Consider the following 23,722-nt stretch of genomic DNA (forward strand, 5'->3'; position numbering starts at 1 on the left):
AATGATAATGTTTTGTGAGGTTGAGCAGTACAAAAACACTAATATTTATTCTAGTGTTCACTACATAACTACCTACATGCAGCTCTCCAGCAGCTACTTTTGGTTCCATATCTTTACGTTGCCACGAACTTTTCATTTCTAAGTGGTTACTAAATTCACATAAGTGAATAACATCCTAATCATGTCTGCAGTTACAAGAAGTTATAACAAACACTTAGTTCACAAGAAACTTAAATATTTGATTATATCACTACTTGGCAGTTACATCTCAATATCGCTGACTTCATCTTAGATAACTAAGGTATATTGTTGCTGACTTCATTGGTTGTTGATGCTCTTCAAGTTGTCGACATTTATTTAAAAGAGCTTAGAAAATATTGCCACTTATCAAATTGTGGACTGTTCTTTTCATCAATGCCATTTACTATTTATTGAACTCCGCTCTCACAGACTAAATTTATCATATGTCCATGTTAATGAAAAATGGGTCGTTGGCAGATAGACGATTGATAAGATCTGACGAGACGAATCTTTGCTATCAACGAGAAACTTCTCTTTCTTTTTTTTCAGAAGGGGCAATGGGTGGGAGTGATGGTGTTAGGCGCGGGGTGGGTAAATAGCAAAAAGTGGTATAGCATAGCAAAAGAGAAAAAAGTCATTCAGTCCATTATTGATTATTCCGCACGGCGCGAGTAGTTACGCCGTCCATTTCACCGATGCTGTTTTCGTAGTTTAGTTAGAAAGGATAAAAACTCGAGGATTGTCAAGGTGGTCGTTGGTTTGAGAGCGGGTCGCATTTCAATGAAAAAGGCTACCGTCGATTTTCATTCGTAAGTCGTAACCACCGAGTTTTGTAAGTGGATTTTGTGATCCAATCAAATTTCAAATCACCGAAAGTACCAGATCTTTTTTGTCCTTCGATTGGGATCTACACGCTTTAAAATGGAGTCCCGATAAATTTTGGGTGAGCTACTGGCCGGTAGCTGCGCTTGGGTATGTAAGCCCAGAGTCCACGGGATCGGGATTCGGATCGATCTTGTGACCCACATGACCATTCGCTTTGTACAGCGACGGATGTATGATGGTCCATCTCTGGGCTTCAAGCTAGATTAACTTGGGCCTGGACCTGGGCCTGGGAGATATAAATCGGAATCCTTTTGAATTAGACTATTACGTGATTCTGGACTCGGCCCATATCAGTTTCCATCGTATGATGTTACAAAATCAAGGCCAGGCATCTTCTCTATAACTCCAGCACCACAGAAATTTTAGTGGCATACACGGTTTGTCCAAAGCATCGCCAATCGGTTGAACTTGACACTTATCAAAAGCAGAGCGTGGGCAACTCTGTTTCAGATTCAAAGGCATTTTTATATATTGGATCGAGACTACCGGTTGACAAATTTCCTTTTCTTTCCTGATGATGAGAGGACAATAACTAAAGTCCAAGCATTTTTTGAGAATTAGGACATTGCTGTTTCGAGTTTTTTTTTTTTTTTTTTAAATTTTTATCTAGAGGAAATTAGAACATCCACTGCTTAGGAAATTATTGAAATTAGCATGATCTATATTAGTAAGTTCTATTTCAATATTGCTAACAGGTTGGTGTGGAAGTCCTCATAACCATAATGCTACAGCTCCTCTCGTCAAATATATCTCCATAATGTGATTTCATGTGGTCCACTTGCCACGACTCTAGTATTCCTAGGATAGTAATTGATGGTAGAAAACATTAATCCGTATCTAAGTAAAAAGAAGGAGATCAGTCCCCAGTCTCATCCATATATGTGCCTGTGATTCTCCCGTCAATCTAACACTTTTCCTAAGTTCCACAAGTTAGAGATTAGAAGACACCAAATACCACATTAGGGCTCTGTTTGTTTCATAAAATGAGTTGTTCAAAAGACAATTTCGAAAAAATAGTCTTTCATATCACTTATGAAAATGAACGAACGAAAAATATCTTAATCGTTCCAAAAAATATTTAGACGACAATGAAACAATTTTTCATTAACCGATTATTTCAAGCCACACAAATAATTACTTTTAGAAAAATATATTTTAAATCATGCATTTTCTACAATTGAAGATGTGGATGAAGTGAACTCACGTAATCGCCACACTAATTTTCGGTTGACCTACGGTTATATGTCGGATTCAATGCCAGCATCAGCCAATTTGACTAAACCCACTAATGGCATTCGGATTCTGGGATTCCACTGCGGCCAGACAAAATCCAATCATGATCAAAAGATAGCGAGAGAGAGAGAGAGAGAGAGAGAGAGAGATTACTATTAGGGAGCGCTATGCACCGGTGGTGATGATGACTGTTACTTCATTAGTCAATATCGCGTGCTTTGAATAAGAAACGCCATTGCAGCAAAGTCCATTCATCCTCAATGAAAGAAAGACGAAAGACCAACCAACTCGGGTCTTGAGCGACCTTCATGTTTCTTCGGACCTAGTCTTACGTTCGAACCATTTTGGATGCCCTCAATTCTGCTCATACCCTTCTTGTCAGAGAGAGAGAGAGAGAGAGAGAGAGAGTACATGGGATTTTGGTCGTCGTTCTGCTGCTGCTTCTACAATCCTGTTCGCGTCTCCAGCGATGTAGGCCACTCCGAGACGGAGCCCCTGAGAGCCTGTTTCCTGAAGAACGAAACCCGGGCGACCATACTTGTTCCTCACTTCCCCACCAAGATGAATTTCTCTCGCCTGTAGTCGATGTCGGAGACGACGAGGCATCCGCCTCTCAGATGCCTTAATTTCTTCGATTTTACCCTTTGTTCCAATTCGGAATAGGTTCGGTAGGAGGATATGTGAATTTGAAACTGTTTGTTGATATTGTGTCATTTCACGGAATCGAGCCTATTTCCCATCGGCAGCTACGAAATTCACCGCGATTTTTCTCTGTCTGCTTTGCCTATAGGTCCATGTGATGCTCATGCGATGCGACTTTATTTTCAAGCGAATGATGATTGAAATGTCACTGCATGGTCACATGACTCAATGATTGTAATTAACATGAGGGTATCGAGCTTTTGAACTTCCCTGTGAATTGCAATTGATCAAAGGAATCCAGGGGTCCGCTTCGAGTCATTTCACTCTCCTTTGTTTCGTAACACTGATCCTGCAGCTCCATTTCTTGATCAAATGATTGAAGAAACTCCTAAAATTGCATTTGGTCATTCAGATAAAAGTCCAGATATGATATGCTTATCATATCAGGTATTTAGTAACTGTATAAAACAGGATAAAATCGGGTATAAACCGAATAAATGTATCCTAGAAAAGAGGACGTAGACCCGATTAAGATTCCTCTTGTCCATCAATTTTTCAAAAAATCCCCAATTAGTATACCCCTCAATTTATAATAGTAGTCCATCTGCCAACACTCATATACATAGCCGGAAGTGTAGGTCCATGATGAATCGCATTTGGTAACATGCTTCCCACTCCACCGATTCTAGGTAGTACCGAAGCCCAATTGTCTAATAATCGCAATATCAGGAGGTTTAAGTCTTCAAGGCATAGATTATATAGAAAGCTTCTAGAATGAGATTTTCAAGAAGATGCTGAAATATGACACTATTAGATCCAAAGTAGGCATTGAAGCTGCGCCAAATGTCTCCAACTTATCAAGGTTAAACAACTCTCAGAAGAAAAAGAGCATATTTATTGGAAAACATTCATACAGGCTTGGCGACACAAAAAATAAAGATGGCTAAAGAGTACGACATTACATCTCTCAAAGCAAAGATGTGATCGAGTAAATTTCCACCGACCAGCTATAGTCTCCTCTCCAACGGCAGAATCAATCAACAAAGTCATGAATCAACAGCTGTTTTCTTCTTGGTAGTGTACGGGTAGTACTCCTTGCCAGTATCTACTCTTGTGGTCTGGCCACCAATGTCTAGCAAAGCAGATGTGACTGCCAAAGCGGATCCAGCAGAAATGGCCGAGGAAATGCTCTTTCCTGCAAATGCAGGTATAAACGTAAGACCTCCGAGTTTTTCTGATTAGCAGGATGGAGTCAGAACTCACAAGTATAAGATGGTCACCGCAAGGACAGTCATAATCTACATTTCATTTTCACAATCAACAAATGAAGTTACTATATCATGCAGCTGACTGTAATCTTGCCAACAAGAAAGTTGCATAGCACCATAAATGCAGGAAAGTAATCAACCCTCCATAGATCACTGTGAGTGCTACCTTGTGCATAAAATTCAGAAAAAACAATTCTGAGTTTAAGGAACAAAAGCAACTGCCATGAGATTATAATCAGTGTAATATAGCTTTGCTTGTTTCTCCCTCAGTAAGTACCACAGAGTACATGCATTACTCATGTCATCTAATAAATGATATCTGATGGCCAGAATAGGATGCTCTAACATCATATGCAGAGATGGTTTAAGTTTTGGTGTACAAAAGTAACATGTTAACTCCATATTAGGGTGTCCCTATAATCGTAACAGTCTGTCCATAAAACAGAGTCATCTACTTCCTTATTCCACTAACGACCTTGCATAAGTAGAATTTAGGCTGAAGTAAAGAGCAGTATTGAAAAATGAAGAAGACAAGTGGATGTTTTTGGCTTAAACAACGATGAGTGTTCTTTCTCAACTCAACTTCTCATTCACAAGCCTCTCTCTCTCTCCAAGTTTCAAGTATCAGTTGTAACTCTATGCAGAAGACAAAATAGCCCTAAAACCAAAAGGTTTCAAAGAATAGAAATTAAGCATGCGAGTGAACAGAACAAAGCTACTTCCACTTACTTAAGAAGTTCTTTTTGTCAACAAGAAGTACACAACATCAAACTAATGCTCATGTTATGCAACTAGGATACCAAGGAGCTTAACCAGAATGTTCGAGTCAAACCCAATAAGGAACTTGCTCCTAGGCAAGATCTTAAAAGCTGATGACAAAGCATATACAGACAAAGGGTAAAGGAAGTGTCACAAATTCAAGCCACAAAGAGCAAAGACTTTCTTTATCAGTAGATGACCCACTAACATTCACCCTTCACAGTTTTCCTCCCCACCTAGTGAGATACTAACTGGGACTGGAACAAGACATCTAGGCTTAGTTTAGAGGTCAAAACGGTCCAGTTGATACTATTCTTTCTAGCTCTATATCACAAAAAATTTACTCAGGCCAAACATTTCTGCTCTAGAAATACTCAGCAACCATCTGCCAGACAGCTATTGGGAACCAAAGGTCATGAGAATTGCACAGGCCGCATAACAAGCCTCGCTTTGTCACCAAAAACATTGCTTATCAAAGTCACCAGCTTAAAAGCATAAAGGCAAGCCCACTGCAAGAACATTAAATCTTGCCACCCACGAATACATTCACATCCTTCTGCCATACATTACATGCACAAAGAGGAGGAACTAAGTCGTTTAGGGGGAGAATTAAGTCAGCATTTCAATACATTGACCAACCATATAAAGGGGAAAGTAAAAGTCAACAAACATAAAAAGTCACAGTATGTAAACTTCAGCATAGACAGTAAAAAAACTGAGAAAGCATTGCTTGGAAAGCAGCACAAAAGACTCATCAGTCAGAGCCCTGGCATGAGAGAGTTTGTGCAGGTGACAATATATAAGAGTACTAAGATCAGTTCAACAATCTCATTGATCATTATTTAAGAAGGAATGACTCAATCATACCATCAACAGAGAGCGAAAAATGCATAATCTACACATGCTGACATGAAAAATGGTCCCTGATTATGTAAGTGAATACAATTCCAATGTGGCCTCAAGATTCCATATGTATTGGAAGCAGAAGCAACTGAAACAGACGGTATGCTGATATGACGCACACACTCACCTTTATAACCAAGAATAGTAGCCCCAGCAACAAAACCGCCAACAGCTCCATTGACGAAGTCCCTTTTCATCCTCTGATTCTCCAGCAACTGTTCTACCCCAATGTAAACTCCACCAATAGCAGCAAACGTCATTCCATAATTACCCATCATCCTTAACGTCCTCAACAGCCCAGGAAGAGCAACATTCCTCTCGACACGAGGTACGTCATACCAAGTTGCGACGACGGTCCCCCAGATAGTACCAGCGGCAAAACCCGTGGTTGCGCCCTTGATCACTTTCATCATAGGAGTGTCCTCATCCTCCAAGTACCTACGTTCCGCGGGGTCCATGACTTTCTTTCAACTGCACATCCGTTCGGCAAAGGATAAGCATAACAAGAGAACCGCACCACAAAGGAAACAAGGCAAAAACAAACGATCCTCACGGAAGATAAAAAAAAAAGGTCAGATGAAGAAACCATTCTATCACCTTTGACCTAATAGCAAAAACCAAGAAAAGGTTAAATCTTTGACGAACACTAACAATCCCCATCTCCATTTTGTCGCAACAACGAACGATTTCTTCTCCAAAATTAACAGACCAGTGATTGCACAGTTCGAATGACGAATCTCCCCAGCCAAGCAACCAAATTTTCACAAAACCGAAACTGGGAATGTCGATCGGGATGTTGGGCTTCAAAGGGTTCCGTTCGCTTTTGCTAGGAACCGGGGAAACAAGGGACGGCGGCAAGCAAATCAACCACAGAACGATCGAATCGAACCCCAAATTTAAGCCAATCTAAACTAGATATGCCATTAGGAAAAAATAAAATAAAATAAAATCCGAAGGGTCGATTTCGAAGCTAAGACGGGAGCGGCGAATTGGGCACGGATCGAATAGGCGGTGGAGGGAGCGTACCTGCTCGATCGGAACTCCGGAGAGAGCAGAGCACGCGCTGGGCACTGCGAAGAAGACGAAGGACCCAGCAGCAGCAGCAGCAGCAGCAGCTTATGAAATCTCTCGATGACTAAATTTTACACTCTCGCTCAGGAACATGAGCATTGTGCCTAATGACAATTATGCCCTCCTCTCATTTTTTTCTTTTTGAATAAATATTGCGGATAAAAATATTTATGAAGCAGAAAGCTAAAAATATTTTCTCTAGGTCAGGATAAAGAAACTCGTAAATTTTTTTTTTCCATGAAAATGTAGGTGTCAGAAAATATTTTTCTTATTTTCAGGGCGTCCGAGAAAATTGAGCATGGAAAATGTTCCTTAGACTTTATTTTGAAAAGGATGGTGATGGATGGCCTAAAATAATATATACGGTCGTTATAGTAAAATACTAACTCCGTAGGAAGAATAATTATTTACACGACTCAATCAAATATATTTTGAAAAATTAGATTAATACACTTGTTTGTGTAAATAAATTTACATCAGGTACCTCATCCATTTTGAAAATGGAAGCAAACATCTAGGCAAGTTGCTTTGGGCAAACCGGCCCTAAAACGACGTTGTTTCTGAAGAATACTGACCTAGTGTGACATTATTTATGCCGGAATCAAACTTGCATCACCCACCTAGTCTATAAACAGAGTTTTATTTCTCTCAAAATAAGCAAAAAGGACATGAATCTTTACTCTTCCTGATGGAAAGAACCGTGAGCAGTTATCCACGATGAAATTTGTCCATGGCGATTCCTCCATTAAACCTGATGAAAACATTGGTGGAGGAGATCGTAATTGCAGACTATTTGTGGTTATTGAATAAGAGAAACCCACTTCCTTCACCACTCTATCCTTCTGCTTGCACATGTGTATGTGTTCATTAGCCCAAGATAAAAAAATAAAAAAAAAAGGTTGTCGTGTTGTTTCATTGAGCTCATGCACTTGCACGAGTTGGCATCAAGTTCTTGCTTTCTGAAGTCTTTGTGCGGGTAAGTTAGTCGAAGCAAAAAAAAGTAAATCTTTAGCTTGTGATGATGATCCTGCTCTCACTTAGTATCTTGATAAACCACTTCGGGGAAGTCTTACATGAAGAGAAGAAGATGAAAGGGAGGTCCATTCCATATTCAAGAAATGTCGAGAGGTACATCTCTAGGCTGTTCTTTGGTCATTAGCAGTTATCAACAGTCCAAATGAATCTTGATCCTATCGATGATGACACTGGTGTGCCAATACAATCTTGGGGAAGCAATCCCATTATCCATCGTGCGATTCTGTACGAGAAATATTAACTGTGAAAACCTATGCAGAGCTCGCCCAGTCTTCCTTTCTTTTCTTTTTTTTGTTTCGCCAGGGGAAATTCATTCCAAGTGGTCTTGACACATGATGGACCAAAATGAGAACAAAAGAACGGTTTTTGTCAGCTCATTGAGAAGCACGATCAGATGACCAGCTACTTGTTGTAGGTGAGGCCAAGAAGCGCGTGCGGGTTGAGCGGAAGGATCTTTCATAAGGTTCAAGGTCACTGCTGTATGTGGCATTGCCTTCTGTGATGTTGAACCTTTCCAGCATATACAACAGAGATTCCACTACTTCGTGCATTGCTGGCCGGAATTCCTTCTCATGCTGTTCAGAAGATACACAAAAGCAAAAAGAAAGTTATTCACTACTTGAACTACGTAAGAATTGATGTCAGCTCACCATATCCTTGGTTCTTTCCTTCATTTAGAATACAGAGAAACTGGCTCTTGAACTATATATCTAGTGCAAATTAATTTTTACGGGGACAGACTTCGCATTGTTCTATAGATTTCCAATTGCTTGAGTTAGAAACATGACACCTACCCGGGTGCAGACAGATATTATATCAGCCAATCGGGATAGAGCCCGAAAGCTGAGTGTTCCTTCAACTCTTTTATCAACCATCTGCTCCAAGCAATCACGGTCATGAAGCTGGGATGAAGCCCATTTCACCAGATATTTTTCTTCCCTTGGTCTTGAACTGTGCGAAAAGAGATGAGACAACTGAGAACTAGGAGTAAAGATCTGTTTGGCCCCCCTCCGAAAAAGAAAAAACCCCCTTCACCTGTCGAAAGGCCTCCTCCCAGTTAACAGCTCCAGAAGCAGCACCCCAAAAGCATAGATGTCACACTTAGTGTTATCAATGCCTGGTTGACCGTGTTCAGGTGCAATATAACCAGTGTCTCCAATAGCAATTTCAGAAGCCTAGTTGCATTATCTTCCAGTTAATAAAGAGAATTTAATTTCTATTCCAGTACTTTGATTGCAATTCTGGTCAACGCATTTGCAGTAAATGAAGAAGATTTCCATTGAATCCCTAACTTCTCAAATTATGTCAAGCACAAGTAATATCTGCCAAAACCACTGAATCCCATCCTTTGCTATGAAAGTATTCATTGGATGCAATGTCATATCAGTTATGCATGTACCTTAAGCTTGACTGAACTGCATGTAAGTGGCCTCAGAACAGAAATTCCGCAATCACATATACGTGGCTTGAGTTCCTCGTCAAGCAAAATATTGCGAGCCTTTAGATTGCCATGACAAACAGGAGGTGCAAATGTGGAGTGCATGTAGCTGAAAAACCATAGACCACAAGAGAGAAATCACTATTTAAAATGATATGTACAAGGCCAAGCGGATGTTAATGTCCTAGACATCACAGAAACCTGAAGCACTCTTCACATCATTGATTAATCAGCTGCATGACTACTGAACAATCCTCACGGGCATGGACTAGTTGTTTAAAACTCATGCTTTCTGTGCAGCAGTCAAAACTTTGAGCTTGCAGGTTGGAAATCTTTTAAGGCCATAAGAAATACTCACTCTAATGCCTGAGCGACTCCAAGGGCAATCCGAACACGTGAACTCCATGATAGAGGCTTGTACTTTCCGCTATGCAGAGCATCGTCAAGGGTCACATATCTCATGTACTCATAGACCAGCAAATGCAGTCCAAGTCCTGTGCAATAACCTAGAAGCGGAATGACGTTTGGGTGCCTCAATCTACAGACAGAGCAGATCACATCCAGGAATTGTTCTTCTTCAAGGAGAGACAGTGATGCCATGTTGACATTCTCCACAGCCAATATCTGACAAAAGAAAATAAATTATATTCAAACTTCCATTGGTGCTATTTGGCTACTACAATCATGTGAATATATGGGTGGTTTGACCTGGCCATCAGGTAGCTTAGCCTCATAAACAGGGCCAAGGGATCCTTTGCAGATAATGTTCTCTTCGCTGAAGCCTTTTGTGGCGAATTGAAGTTCTGCAGCATTGTAAATCTTCACACATTCAAGGGCTTCACATTTCCTGGAAAAGCTTTTTCTATTTCCTCGACCCGCAAGGAGAGCAAGAGGTACAGGCCTTGCACTAACAGTTGATGGTGGGATACGAGGCAAGTTTGGTGGGAGCTCTTCTGTCATGGAACAGTTCATTATCAATAGGGAATAGAAAATTGATGTGAATTTTCAGGAATTCATCCATACATAGCAGAGATTTCAAAACGTCAAAAAATTTCTGAACTTCACTGGTATATTCTTGAAAGTTTAACAGAAGTTCACCTCTGACAGTTCTGACGGACATAGAATGAAACGAGCTATTGGATCTGTGTAGGAGTTTATCTTTCTGAGCACGAGCCCGATGGATATGGATTGCAATTATAAGAGCTGCACAGCTTACTACTAGAGTGCCTCCACCAACCATGCATGCAATTCCACCAGGGCCCAATTTTCCCCTCTTGTGCAAACGTGCGTAAAGAGAGGGATGGTTCTCAACAGCACTTGACTGTGTTGTTGGAGGACTACTGATGTTACTTTGGAGAGACATATTTTGAAAAGGAAAGTTCCATGGTGGAGATTCAGCTCTGTGGAAGTTATTTCCGCCAATCCTTACAAATGTATATGGAAAAAATCGATTAATTTTGTCTCTCACATGCCACTGGTGCATAAAGAGAATGATGACTGAACTGAATTTGATGACTCACCATAGATTTGGTATGTTCTGGAAACTCTTAGGAATGACACCACTGAAGTGATTGTCTTTTATATCCCTTGACAACAGAAGCGGGAACAAGAAATCAAGGAAATGGCAGCACAAGGCAGAAAAGATATCAAGGGAAGGCTGGGAGGAACCTACAGGTTGATTAGAGGAAGGTTAGCCAGTAAGATCACTGCTCCAGTAAATCTGTTATTCCGCAGGAACCTGTGAATTAAACCATAATGTCATATGAATACAAACTGATAAATGGTGAGGTATGCTTCAGCTGAAAACATTGTATGGAATGATAATTCTCACAGTCCAGTAAGATTTGACAGAGACTGGAACGAACTAGGCAGATCCCCAGTGAAGTTATTGTCTGAGAGATCCCTATGATTGTACAAATTACTTCCATTAAATACAAAAGGGTCGATAAAAATTTCAATCATTAGTAAGCATTGAATCTTTGTTGCTCATGGCAGGGGATCATGCAACCAGAAACACAAGGAGCAATCAAAGATTTATTAACAAATTAGCAGAAAGATGAATTTCCCCAATATGGTATTTTTGAATAAGATAATCCATTGTGCCAAATACTGTCAGGAATAACCTAATTACTTGTGTTCCAAACAACACAGAGAAAATTGGTTAAAAAGGACAACGCAGAGACAAGAAAATCAGGAATTCAGGATTAATAGGCAATTCGAATCTGAATTATTGAAAAACCTACATTTCTTTTAGATTCAGCAGTCCAGTGAAAACATTGCCAATAGGTCCAGATAACAAATTGTGGCTCAGATTCCTGCAAGGACGGACTTTGAAATAAGGATTATGCAAGCATGAAAGAAAGCTTGTTCTAAGCTGGCAGTTTAAATAAGATCATACAGGTGCCGTAGGTTTTTTAAGGAAGGTAATGAATGTGGAATGCTCTGGGTCAACTTGTTGCATGCTAAGTTGCTGCACTTGCAAGGACAGACATCAGTGCAGGAATTAAGAAAGCAGCTGTTCCATTTCTAGCGAGGCCAATGGCCAATCAATCATACCATACTTAACGGAAGAAAAAAACTGTAATCTTACAGATGAGTAACGTTAGGAGGTAAACCATAGGGAATATCACCCTGAATGTTGTTGGAGCTCATATCCCTGGCAAAATAGCAGACAAACATCTTTTATCATGGCTTCTGTAGTAAAGCCTAACTTTTATCTTGCAAAGGCTGCTTACAATTGCTTCAAATTGTGGAAATTATGAAGCTGGTCTCCCAGAGAACTGCTCAGGTTTAGTCCATCAAGTTTACTGCACAAAGTAGTAACCAATGTGAAATCAAAAGCACTTTCTAAAGACAAGATAATGTTTATATGATCCACACAAGCCAGAAAGAAATTGTATCATCTATAGAGTAGAGCTGCGTTACAGGTAAATCACAGACGACCCGGAGCATGCCACTCCCATCCATGATTCCTCACATGGATCCCCACCATCCGATCTCCAGCCCCTCAGCTGTGCAGGGTAGTTCAAGGCTGCATATAGCCCATGAAGCGTCGTAGCTGCATAGACAACAGAGAAGGAAAAAGCAACCCAAAGACAAAATTAACTGAAATTCCATGCAGAGAGTTGAAAGCATACTGAAGTCAAAGAAATAACCGAGACTATTAGGCAAGCAATCAGACAATCTGTAATTATCATCACTCATATCTCCGAACACAAGAAACCCAGTCATCTTCAGTCTTGAATAGCATCAGATGTCCCCAGCAGGCTCATAATTTGCTGAACAGCAACTACTTGGGAAGCTTAGGTCGTATGACAGAAGGTGGGGATTGCTATCAAGGCAGAAAGATCCAACCAATAATTTGATTCGATTCAATGAGGGCCATATGATCATTTTGCAGTGGACTTGAACAGTCTCAAAATGCAACTATAAAGTCCACCGAAAAATAGGGAAAGATAACCCAAAATTCATGCTGATCAAAGGGCACATCCAGAAAAGACCCGTGACTTTAAAATATGCACCTTGCCTTCAAAAGTCTGCGTCCCTCAGGGCGCAAACGTTACTGGTCTGTTCTTCTTGTAAGATTAACGAAACAAAAATTTGACGCCTCTTAGCTCATACCTTTGCAACCAGACGGAGAAATAACGCCAATCGATGCTAAAGCAAGATAACCACACAATGCGAAAAACAGTTCAAGATGGATCATCGAATAATAAGTACCATCAAGAGGATCTGTGAATGCAAAAGCCTGCAAATCCAGCGACGCCGAAAACACAGCCGAGACGAGAAACGTAATCAGGTGGCGCATCGCCATTCCTTCCGGAAATCAAGTCCTCTCGAGCCAATACCGAGCAGGAGCGTCGTTCTTTGTTCGTTTCTTGGAAATTCCAGCAATCTTTCGAGCGATCAGGACCTTCAAATGCACACACAACCAACCCGGTGAACGACAAGATAAGTCGCTCTGCCACACAAAAATCGCAATGAGTCTCAGCATCAAATTCTTCTTCAAGAGAGACGCTTGAAGATAGGAGTGAGAGATGCTGCAGTGAACAGCTCAAACATAACCCGGAAGAACTCGAACCGGGTGATCCGCGAGAAGCCGCGAAAAGAAGCGGAGGAAGAAGATGACGAAAGAGAAGGGTCTCTCACACGTACCGTGATCGAAGAAGCTAAAAGCTCTGTGGGTCGTCAAGGATGGAGAGAGAGGAGGAAGAAGATGAAGATCGGAGAGTTCGGTTTTGGAGAAAAGGAGGGAGTTTTGAAGTCACTTCTCAGTTGTTTCTCGCCTGCCGCTGACTCGCCTTGCTTAAAACGGTTGAAGGAGTTCGGTTTTGGCAGTTGCGCGCCAAGGCGGTGGGGTTTGTTTCCGGTGCGAAGCCTCACACGGACCTCACCCGTACATCCACAATTTTTTTATTCATATTTTTCAAAGATTTGTGGGCGAGAAAATTGTTACAGAGAAAATAAAAAAAGAAATAACAAGGGGGTCGATTCTATCCAAAGGTCCGAAGTTGGCGAGTCTGTCACTACAACCTTATCAAGATACTAGCTTACCACCTAATCAACCATCTTAGTGGTCACAAATGTGTCTTCTTAACCAACGCATTCTTAAAAGCAAGTTCGAGTCGAGCCACATCCAACTCCAGTTATAGTACAAGCTGGTACCCAGGCCGTTCGCCGAATTCATGGGCTGATCATCTCCTCCATCGCCGTACATCCTAGCGTAAATGACCGCTCATCATTTGCGAACGCCGTCATCGCCATCGATATCATCTCGTGCCATCCAATTCCTGTATCTTCTCTGCCTTTCAAGAAACCAATGCCACCATGTTCTATTCAGGCTGATCAGGTGACCAATGAAGAGCAAACAAGGCGTCTCCTCGACTTCAGTAAGTACGTGAAATCTCTCGCACGATACATGGATGACACCACACAAGGTTAAATCCATTTGTTGTTCATCCCTACAGACCGCATTGGTTAATTACGTGCTGATCCAATTTGCGCGTGAGCACAACAAACACACGCTCGCCCTTCTCCAATGAGCTGTACCAAACACATTTAAATCGAGAAGCCGAGGCAGAAGTCGCTGAACATTCAGGCTCAACAGTTCAAGCCAAACGCTGTGCCTCCTGAAGGGCCAAAGTCGAAGCAGATCAATCCCAACTCCAGATTTTCCGGACCTGGAACGATAAAAAGGACTGCTGGCCGGCAGCAAAATCATACAGCAAGCACAACAAGTAACATGGACACATCACTCCCCATGCCCAAGGATAAATTCACTCGCCGACACAAACTTGCACCATACGGCGTGTACTATTGCTGCCATGACAAACGATTTCCCCCACATGGAGAGCGGAACTACAAGATAATCACAGCAGTTCGTGACTGCATATTAAGACAACTGGGAGTACAATCCACATCTGACAGCAAAGTGTTCAAGACAAAAGCGAAGTCCTAGTTCAAGTTAGGGCGTTGCCTTAACAAAGTCCACATCCAGCAATGATAGACACCGAAATCACGTCAGGTGTTCATCAAAACAAAAAAAAAGGGCATGCAGTCTTATGCGCAAAAAATATTCAAATGCAGCGATGCAAGAGAACCCAACATAAACATGATGGGGTCACCTAGAGCGACCAGTGCGTCTGGTGGGTGGAATCATATGCCCTGGGGGGATCAAGCTCCATGAATTGCCTCCTGCTGTGTTGAGACAATTCCATGTCACCAGAGAACTGATTGTTCAGTGGCTGTGAGAACTGGCCCAAGCCCAGGTCAGCAGCTAGCCCAATGGAGCTCCCACCAGCGTCGTTGCCCTTGAAGGCCCACGCAGAGCCAGGACCAGTGAAGTGAATGGCCGAACTATGAGGAGGCATCGACTGAGCCAGGGTCGAGCCCTGGGGGTGCACCATGTGGTTCGTCCCGAGAGGTGACGGCTGGTTCGTGGAGCCCCAGGGTTGATTTGACAGAAGAGAGAGAGCACAGCTTGAGTCAGCTACTCCAGTGAAGCATTCGCCAGGAGGAATTCCAGGAGCAGGGAAAGCTGTTGTGCCACCGGATGAGCACTGCAGGAAAAGGTCAGAGGGAGGGTTCTCAGGACTGCTCTGCCATGGATGAGGATAGACCTTTCCTGGTCCGGGGACTAGATCTCCAGGTGTCGTGCGCTCAGAAAAACGTGGCGCTGACCATGCATGCTTCGGGTATGCTGTGAAATCCATCAGAAAACTACCCACTCTGGTGGTGTTCTCTGTCCAAGCAAGCGTCAGAAATTTGTTCTCACGTCACCAACACAGCCATTTAAATACAGAAGTCTTCCTATTTGAGACAAATGTGCACCAAAGAAAGAAAAGAGAGGGTCGCGAAGGGGATGATGCCTAACCAAATATAGAGGATTGCAGTCGCCCATAGCGAGAGGATAGTAGCGACCCAGGTGGGGGCTTCCTCCGGCGCTCATTGTGACCAGCCAAACGTCTACGACAGCTTCGTTTCCCTTGGTCAAATTCAGTAAGCTGATGGAATCTGTGAAGAGACTAGTAGAGGAGACGTTAATACATAAAACATGGAAAGCAGTATGCAATCGTCTTCGATAAGCCAAATATCAAGTAGAACGAAAGCAAGACAAAAGCACGCTGAATTTTCTATCCCACTTCTCAATAGGTTACAGCAGAATCTACAAACACTCGTCACACTAGCAGTTAAATTAAGTCGAGGCTTGCTTATAGCAAAGGAAAAGCCGGATTTCTTAACTTAAGCACTTAATTATGCTGCCCCGGGAGAGAATCTTCTAGACAGAGAAAGTGTTAAGCAATCAACCAGGCACATGTTGCTGACTAAAAAGTTCAAAGCAAGTGCAACCGAGCAGTAGAAACAGCTCACTCACTACAATACAGGCACAACCCATCAACTTAGAGGACATACATAGCAGAGTACTAGCTCAGAACAAACTTGCCATATGATCCAAGAACCTACCATAGCCAATCTATAGTTTAATCAAGGTTCATATATGATACATGTGATCAAGACCGTATCCTAGATATTGCAGGCTTAACATAAAATTGAATTTTAACTTCTAACACCAAAGCACTCTGACAACGCCAAATGCTTTGTAAGCACACAAACCTGTACTCCATCGAAAAAACTGAAAACATAAACTTTGCAGCATTAGCTTTTCTAATTGATTCTCATCATACATAACTCACTCCAAAAATGCCCATAGCATAGCCAGCAGAGGAACCAAGACTTCAACCCATTGGAGAGATGCTTTTGGCACCAAATATAAAACAGAGCAACAATGAGGATTCACCTATTTATTATTGTTAAGGGTGCCTATAGTTTCCCAGTTTGACATTCCTATATATGAATTTTTTTTTATCTCACCGCTACTCAAGTTGCTTTCACTTTCACAAAGCAAGTTAATCACAACGAGAAAATGTAAATGCAATTTCTACTGAAGAATGCCATATCAGCACATGAATCTCAAAAAGACAGGACGTAATGCACCGGGTATAGAGTGTGGCTGATCTGAGCCCCTTGTTGGTTGCATTAAACTGATAGTACAAGCCAAAGTCTCTGGTCTAACATTATCCACGGCCTCCCAAGGAAATTCCCAATTTAGCACTTCTTCCAACAAACTTATGGCTTGTTCATTCATAACCAAGCAACACTTGAGTTTTCACCAATGCGAGAGTTTATTTATCTTTGCTTAATGAATCAACATGCGGAAGCTTTCACTCACAATCTTGTATCAAAGCCTCTTAATATATATACAATACCACCTCCCCTTTTCTTTGCTGTAACTTTCCTACTTAAGGAAAAAAAGAAAAGGATGTTGTAACTAGTGTGGGCATTTCATCACAACAGAGTGCTGCTCAAAAGAAGAAAGCACAAAAAAATGTATTTCATGCACAAGCAAACTGACAAATTATAGGAGACAATACAACAGTACTAACCACGGAAACAATGAGTTCAATCAGTCAATTGTTTGCTGCTATTTCAACAGAAGCATACTTATAAGAATTTGTTGGACATTCTATCTTCACATGGAAATGCATTGTTTGAAATTTATGTAGCATCTAGCGGAGAATTTAACAATGCATAACACCATTCCTGGATAATGGCTGCCATTCTAGTCAGCGCAGCCAACTAAGATATGGTAAGCGTAAAAGCATTCTGCTGGAATCCAATTAACTAAATGGATAATACTCATATCAACAGAGAATCCTTAAGGTATATACAATCAAATGCATTTCGATTTTCTTCACTGATTCTGTTAATGACAGAAGTAACATTCAGTCTAGTGAGGGAGCTGCTTATTGAGATGAGCTTTCCAATCCACACTTATGATGAAAGAAAAAAGAACTGCTTATTAAGACCAGCTTTTAATCCGCACTTATAACAAAAGAAGTCCAAAATATTAAGGAACTATATGGAGCTCCACAACACATCAAGACAATGAATCAAATTCACCTCAAGAAGAGAGACGAAAATGCCTAAGTTATTCCTTGCTACACACTTCATTAATATGGAAGAAGAGACTCCAAAGATGTTTAGCAAAACAACAGAACTAAGGTTAGTAACGAAACAATGACTCCCACAATCCCATCAGAGGAGCGGCAAAGTGAATTCAGCATTTTCTGGTCTAATTCTGATGTTAATCCTTGCTACCCACTTCATTAATATGGAAGAAGATACTTCAAAGATGTTTAGGAAAACAACAGAACTAAGGTTAGTAAGGAAACAATGACTCCTACAATCCCATCAGAGGAGGAGCGAAGTGAATTCAGCATTTTCTGCTCTAATCCCGATGTTGACATTAATATGGAAGAAGATACTTCAAAGATGTTTAGGAAAACAACAGAACTAAGGTTAGTAAGGAAACAATGACTCCTACAATCCCATCAGAGGAGGAGCGAAGTGAATTCAGCATTTTCTGCTCTAATCCCGATGTTGACATTTCATAAAAATAAAATTTCCAAGAGGTGAAGTTGCAAAAGAAAAGGGAAAACGGCCACTAGTAATGAATGGACACGGCAATGTCTAAGGAGGAGGAGCATCAACGGAAAAAGTTACCATAGCCTAAACACCCCAACTAAGGCTGTTTAGAGGTTCTGGCTACAAAGGAGGGTCACCACATGTCGTAAACAAATTAATTCTCGGTCTAAATGATTCAACATTTCATCATGCTCATCAGATTGGTTCTAGACCGTTCGAAGTGTTTCTCATTAGCGACAAAAAGGTTCCAAGGACTAGTGGAATCTCAATGCTCGTGCTCACCTTTTTGAGCCGTCCAATAATCCGACGAGGACGGTTTACATCACCAAAAGATTCACAAAAGGTGTCTAAAGAGGCTTGAAAATGACCAGACCATTTGGGCAGTACAACCAGACACTACCGAAGCAGATGTAATGAGAACAAGCAGACAAACAAAAGGTACTGACGAGTTCCTCCTTTTCTTTATCAGCCTCTCTTATAGGAATACAAAAGTCGCGATAGCATCGTTTTCCATTCAAGAAAAAGCAAACCGCCGTAGCCCAAGGGCTCATAGCTGCCAAATTTGAAAAGAAAAAATTTTAAGTGGAGACACGGAAAGCACCATGCTTCCTTTGATGATGAACAAGATAGCAACTTTGCGCTAAAAGGAAAGTCCATCGCAACCTCCAATCATGACCAACAAACACTCAAACCGAAGACAGGGAGCTGCAATGTCTAGACCAACACCCCGAGTAAAAATTGCCCAGAGCCGAACCCATTGCCAAAGTCTAAGAACACGCAAGCCCCCTAATCAAGCAGATAGCTCGTCAGCAGAAACGAACACCAAAAAAAGAAAACCGATCACGACTCTCGACTGAACCGAAACATTAAGCAAGCTGCTAACTTGTGAACAGGACAATAACCAAAGACACGAAATCAATCATTGCTCTCCACTAAAACTGAACCATCAATCGAGTAGCCCATCTAACTCCCGACACGCCAACTTCAAGAAGCCACAAGAAGGAGCAAACCCAACATGATATACACTGGAACGAACAAAAAACACCCACCCAATAAGGAGGTTTAGGTTCCAATAAGCGCAAAGACCCTCAAATTTGGGGAAATAGAGGGAACCCAAAATAGAAGGAGCAAAAGGGCAGACGAAAAAGAAATCAAAGTATCGCCTTTGACCTGCTGCACTGCTGGCAGAACCTCTGCTCGATGCCGGCGACGATGACGGTGGCGGACTTGGAGTGCATGCCGCACACCTTGTGCCTGGAATAGTAAGCCTTGGCATCGCTCAGATCCACCCGGCAGCCTTCCACCTGGCACCTCGGGGGCTGCCCGCCCTGGATCGCCCCGCAGCCGCCGCCGCCGGCGGAGGCCCTCACCTTCTTCGGGGGCGTGCCCGACCCGGGCGCGGGCGCGGCGGCGGAGGAGGAGCCGGAGCCGGAGCCGGAGCCGTGCTTGGGTGCGGCGGCATTATTACTACTGTTATTATTCTGGAAGTAGATTTTCTGGCCGAACTTGAGGCCGTTGAGGGACTCGAGAGGGGGAGGAGAAGAGGACCCGGACTCCGTCGTCCACGAGCCCGAACCCACGTCCATGAGCGAGGTTCTCTAGAGCCCATTCATTGGAGCTACCCCAGTCGTCATCATCAGTGCCCTCTGCGCGCCTCTGTGCCTCTGCTAGAGAGAGAAAGAAAGAAAGAAAAGAGAGAGAGAGAGAGAGGAAATGGGAGGGGGTGGGGGAGGGAGGAGGAGGGGGTTTTTAAGAGTGAAAAGTGGGGAGACGGCAGTGGCCCATGCCAGCCATCTTGTTTAAATGGTGGAGGTGGTACAATTACAAAAGAAAGTATGCAGAAAAAGAAAGGGCAGAGAGCTCAAAAAACAAAAATAATTGGGGGAGTTGGAGAGTAGAAAGATAGAGAGAGAAAGAGAGAAAGAGAGAGAGAGAGAGAGAGAGAGAGGCTAAAAGGGGCACCAGTCTCTCAGAGCTCTCAGAGAGGAGAGAGAGAGAGTGAGGGAGGGAGAAGGAGAGGGACCTGATGTAACGTACTTCGTCACTGTGGTGGGGAGAGTTTTTTGGTGTTTTCTTGGAGGATAGTTCAGAGCTGGGGAAGAAGCCAATAGGGAATTCACCACCCAAATAAATTTCGTTTTGTTCATGCACGTTGTTGTGTGGATCGATATCATGGCATGCCCCGTTTCTCTAATGAATGTTCCGAACATTTCTTTAGGTGAATATTTCGATGTCCCGGCCACCCTAAAAACCGGAATATTTGATAGCTTGTGTCTCTCGATATATCGACAAGATCCGTCTCAACTGGTCCGTCGATAATCTTATTTACCACACGTAAGTTTCTTCTCTTGACGAAATAACTCATAGGCTTAGGTCTCAGACTAAATGTGTCTATCGCATCAAAGCGTGCATGGAAAGTTTGGTCTGCTATATAATTCCGTGATTTCGAATAACGTTTCGATAAAGACTTTTATATCTGTTAAATTGACTTAGAGATTGATGGAAAGACTAAATTTAGCAATTCCTCTAGCTTTCTCGGCGTTTCCTGAATTTACGCGCCTAGGCTGCCTTTGCTATGTTTGGAAAAGGGGAGGAAAGTTAAGGGATTGAACATGTGGTTGGAAAATAGAAAAAGGGTAATGAGACAATTTGAGAAGGAGAGGGGGAAAAACCTAAAAGAAATAGCTCATTTTCTCAGTAAACTTTTTCTCCCAAACACGGATTAGGAGTTTGCCCTATTTCTAGACAAATACCCGTTGCTTTCTCGGACTTTTTTTTTTGGTTTTTTGCCCTATCAAGCAAAAGAAAGATTGCCACCATGTCAGATTCTTTTTTAGTTCTAGTTCTTTCTTCATCAATCTCTGTCAACTAATCCTAACCTAATAATTCATGCGTGATGATATTCACTCTGCTTTGCTTAAAAATATTGAAAAACCGTCGAGCTCGCTTTTTGTATTTAAATTGCGAAATAACTTCTGAGAAAAAATCACTTCAATGACTGACTTGTTAATTTTGAAATCAATAAACACCTTTCACATGGAGTTCTAATCGTGATCTCTTAAAGAATTACTTCATATTTTATTAGATGATAAAATGAAGATGGTAGAATTTCGATGTTAATTTTGCGCTCGGTTTTAACTTCTTCTTTTTACAGAAAAATAGAAAATAAAAACTCTCACATGGCACAGAAGTGGGGCTCGTGTTTTACGGCAGGGGGGGCATTTTTTCAAGTGAAGCGGTTGCCAAACCTTAATTAAGTAGCACTTCATATTTACCTAACTTTCTCTCTCTCTCCAGCTACTTTAAATTTCGTAAAGTAAGCTTGCAAAAGAAAAAGAAAACTTTGAGGAATAGTTAAGATACTTCAACTCCAAATTAACTGACTCCAACTACCATCAAGGTGTGCCATAAAGAAAACCTGCCGTCCAAAGAGAACTCCGTCCGACCAATCTAACGGCTTTGTATAACGCAGGTTAATAATAGATAATTTTCCCATTCAAAGGGAGGGCTTATACAATTTTGTGATTTCAGTTAAAGAGAGTGCTAAATAAGCTCGTTCTACAATTTATATGATCGACATGATCAATCACAATATAAAAACAATCTCGACTTCATATTTTATGAGAGCCACACCATATCTTTAAAGATGTTTAACACGAAATTTGGCAGGGCGTATCTTGGTAATAATTTTTTTATTTTGTGAACATATCTCTCCTTTATTGTAAAGCTAGTAAAAAGGCAGGCATCGCCCTAGCAATCGGAATAATTAAATTTTTTACATGCAAACGTATCTAAACAATAAAATACTAGTATTCTCACCAAAAATAAAATAAAACCATTTATCATATATATATATATATATGAACATTTGGATTAAAAAATTAAATAAACAGTACCATGAGAATGATGGTGAAGCAACCCAATAAAATATTCGAATTCAATCTCAAACTTCATAAAAAATTATATAAAAAGCCCCATGCGTGTTGTTGAGAGTTTAACAATATAGGACCATTAAAGTAATAATGGTCCCTTTTTTTATGGAGGTTTACCCAAATAGGACCATTAAAGTGATAATGGTCCCTTTTTCTTTTAATGAAAGTTTACCAAAATTGGGACCATTAAAGTAATAATGGTCCCATTTTTTATGAAAGTTCTCCAATTGCAAATGGTCCCATTTTTTTTTTTAATGAAAAGTCCATACATTTCTAATGTCAAATGCCTATCTTATACACTTCTTGATTACCTCTCTCTCTCTCTCTCTCTCTCTCTCTCTCTCTCTCTCAAGCACAAAGAGAACTTTAATGTCGAGACAAATCATAAAGTTACAATTATTCCCATATTTCGAAATTTCTGCAAAATAAAGAATGCTTCTCCAAAGAATTCGAGCTTTAAGATTTGATGGGCAAAGTCGGTGTATAATGGAGTCCATTCAATGCTCATCGGTGTACTTGAAAGCATATATTTACAAATGACTATCATCTTATCAAATATTCTCGAATATTCTCTATTCGAACTCAAGACTCAAATTTTCTTTTCTATACAGAAGAATACGTTCTGCGTACTCGATCTACACCCTTTATGAACGTCGCAATACATCGACCTGACTCGATGGGTTTGGCCATCTCACTAAGCAATCTAACCCTATGGTACAAGGGTACAAGGTCACCTTTTTGCTCGTGTACTTAGTTACATACAAAGGGAAGAAGGGGGGAGGAAGGCAAAAGGCTCCTTTCTTCCCCACCCTCCAACCAAAAACTCTTTTCTAGTTTTCTTGGTAAACGAACCATATTCTTTTGCCCTATCGAGGCAGGGAAAAATCGGGAAGCCTAAGAACAGAGCCTGTGCCCTAGACTAGACAGAAAGAGGGAAAGAGGGAAAGAGGGAGAAAAGAGGAGGGTTCAACGAGAGGTGGGCTTTCGGTCAAAAGCAGAAGCGGGGTCCTGTTTGAGTTAAAAGATTCCCACTAATGGCTAAACCAACAGAAGGCGCAGGAGGTCCTCCATCTAACCCGGCGCGCCCCATTTCGATTTACGGCGCATCGAGCTCGATCCAAATCGAGACATCATCAGTACTTTCAGTTCGGCGAAGAGAATTTTCTCAGCAAATTTATGTGGAACCTCCCGGATGGATCTCTCCCCCACACGTCACGGTCGGACTGATCGATGAAAGCACGCACGCCATCTGCCATCATCACCATGCCTCCTTCGAGGAAGCATCTCCCTCCCTCGTTTCCTAAAATTGACTCACGATCTATATTTTCTGGGGACGGATTTCTTCTCTTTTTCCCTCCCCTCTTTTGCATAATTAGCGAAACAGTGCATTGATTGATTCCTTCTTGGTGATCCATACGCATCAAGTGCGGTCTTTTCTTTGGGAGGGGGGGGAGGCCCCTGCTTGGTACGAACGCACCGCCGAAACCCATTTTTCGTTCGGAAGAGAATTCGTACGTTCTTTCCCTTTTGTTACCACTTATGTTGGCACC

The 23,722-nt window shown here is 41.6% G+C and overlaps 3 protein-coding genes across 3 annotated transcripts; all 3 read right to left on the reverse strand.

Moving 5' to 3' along the window:
* Window positions 1-3,573: 3,573 nt before the first annotated feature.
* On the reverse strand, window positions 3,574-6,874 carry LOC104445746 (outer envelope pore protein 16-3, chloroplastic/mitochondrial). The gene is made up of 3 exons (XM_018877654.2): window positions 6,738-6,874; window positions 5,839-6,182; window positions 3,574-3,976 (listed from the first exon to the last, which is right to left on the reverse strand). The coding sequence occupies exons 2-3, from the start codon at window positions 6,167-6,169 to the stop codon at window positions 3,828-3,830; spliced, it is 480 nt and encodes a 159-aa protein (XP_018733199.2). The 5' UTR covers window positions 6,170-6,182; window positions 6,738-6,874; the 3' UTR covers window positions 3,574-3,827.
* Window positions 6,875-7,798: 924 nt separating this feature from the next.
* Window positions 7,799-14,408, reverse strand: LOC104445756 (protein STRUBBELIG-RECEPTOR FAMILY 2). The gene is made up of 17 exons (XM_010059684.3): window positions 13,411-14,408; window positions 12,976-13,216; window positions 12,181-12,313; window positions 11,991-12,062; window positions 11,846-11,911; window positions 11,654-11,725; window positions 11,499-11,570; window positions 11,087-11,158; window positions 10,928-10,993; window positions 10,776-10,841; window positions 10,354-10,679; window positions 9,964-10,208; window positions 9,614-9,879; window positions 9,217-9,364; window positions 8,853-8,992; window positions 8,612-8,768; window positions 7,799-8,392 (listed from the first exon to the last, which is right to left on the reverse strand). Exons 2-17 carry the CDS (start codon window positions 13,067-13,069, stop codon window positions 8,192-8,194), a joined length of 2,196 nt encoding a protein of 731 aa, XP_010057986.2. The 5' UTR covers window positions 13,070-13,216; window positions 13,411-14,408; the 3' UTR covers window positions 7,799-8,191.
* Window positions 14,409-14,614: 206 nt separating this feature from the next.
* Window positions 14,615-19,976, reverse strand: LOC104445761 (squamosa promoter-binding-like protein 9). Its single transcript, XM_010059691.3, has 3 exons — window positions 19,411-19,976; window positions 15,629-15,768; window positions 14,615-15,496 (listed from the first exon to the last, which is right to left on the reverse strand). The coding sequence occupies exons 1-3, from the start codon at window positions 19,824-19,826 to the stop codon at window positions 14,880-14,882; spliced, it is 1,173 nt and encodes a 390-aa protein (XP_010057993.2). The 5' UTR covers window positions 19,827-19,976; the 3' UTR covers window positions 14,615-14,879.
* Window positions 19,977-23,722: the final 3,746 nt, after the last annotated feature.

This window comes from Eucalyptus grandis, chromosome 1 (genome assembly GCF_016545825.1).
Source record: "Eucalyptus grandis isolate ANBG69807.140 chromosome 1, ASM1654582v1, whole genome shotgun sequence".
Classification (NCBI taxonomy): Eukaryota; Viridiplantae; Streptophyta; class Magnoliopsida; order Myrtales; family Myrtaceae; genus Eucalyptus; species Eucalyptus grandis.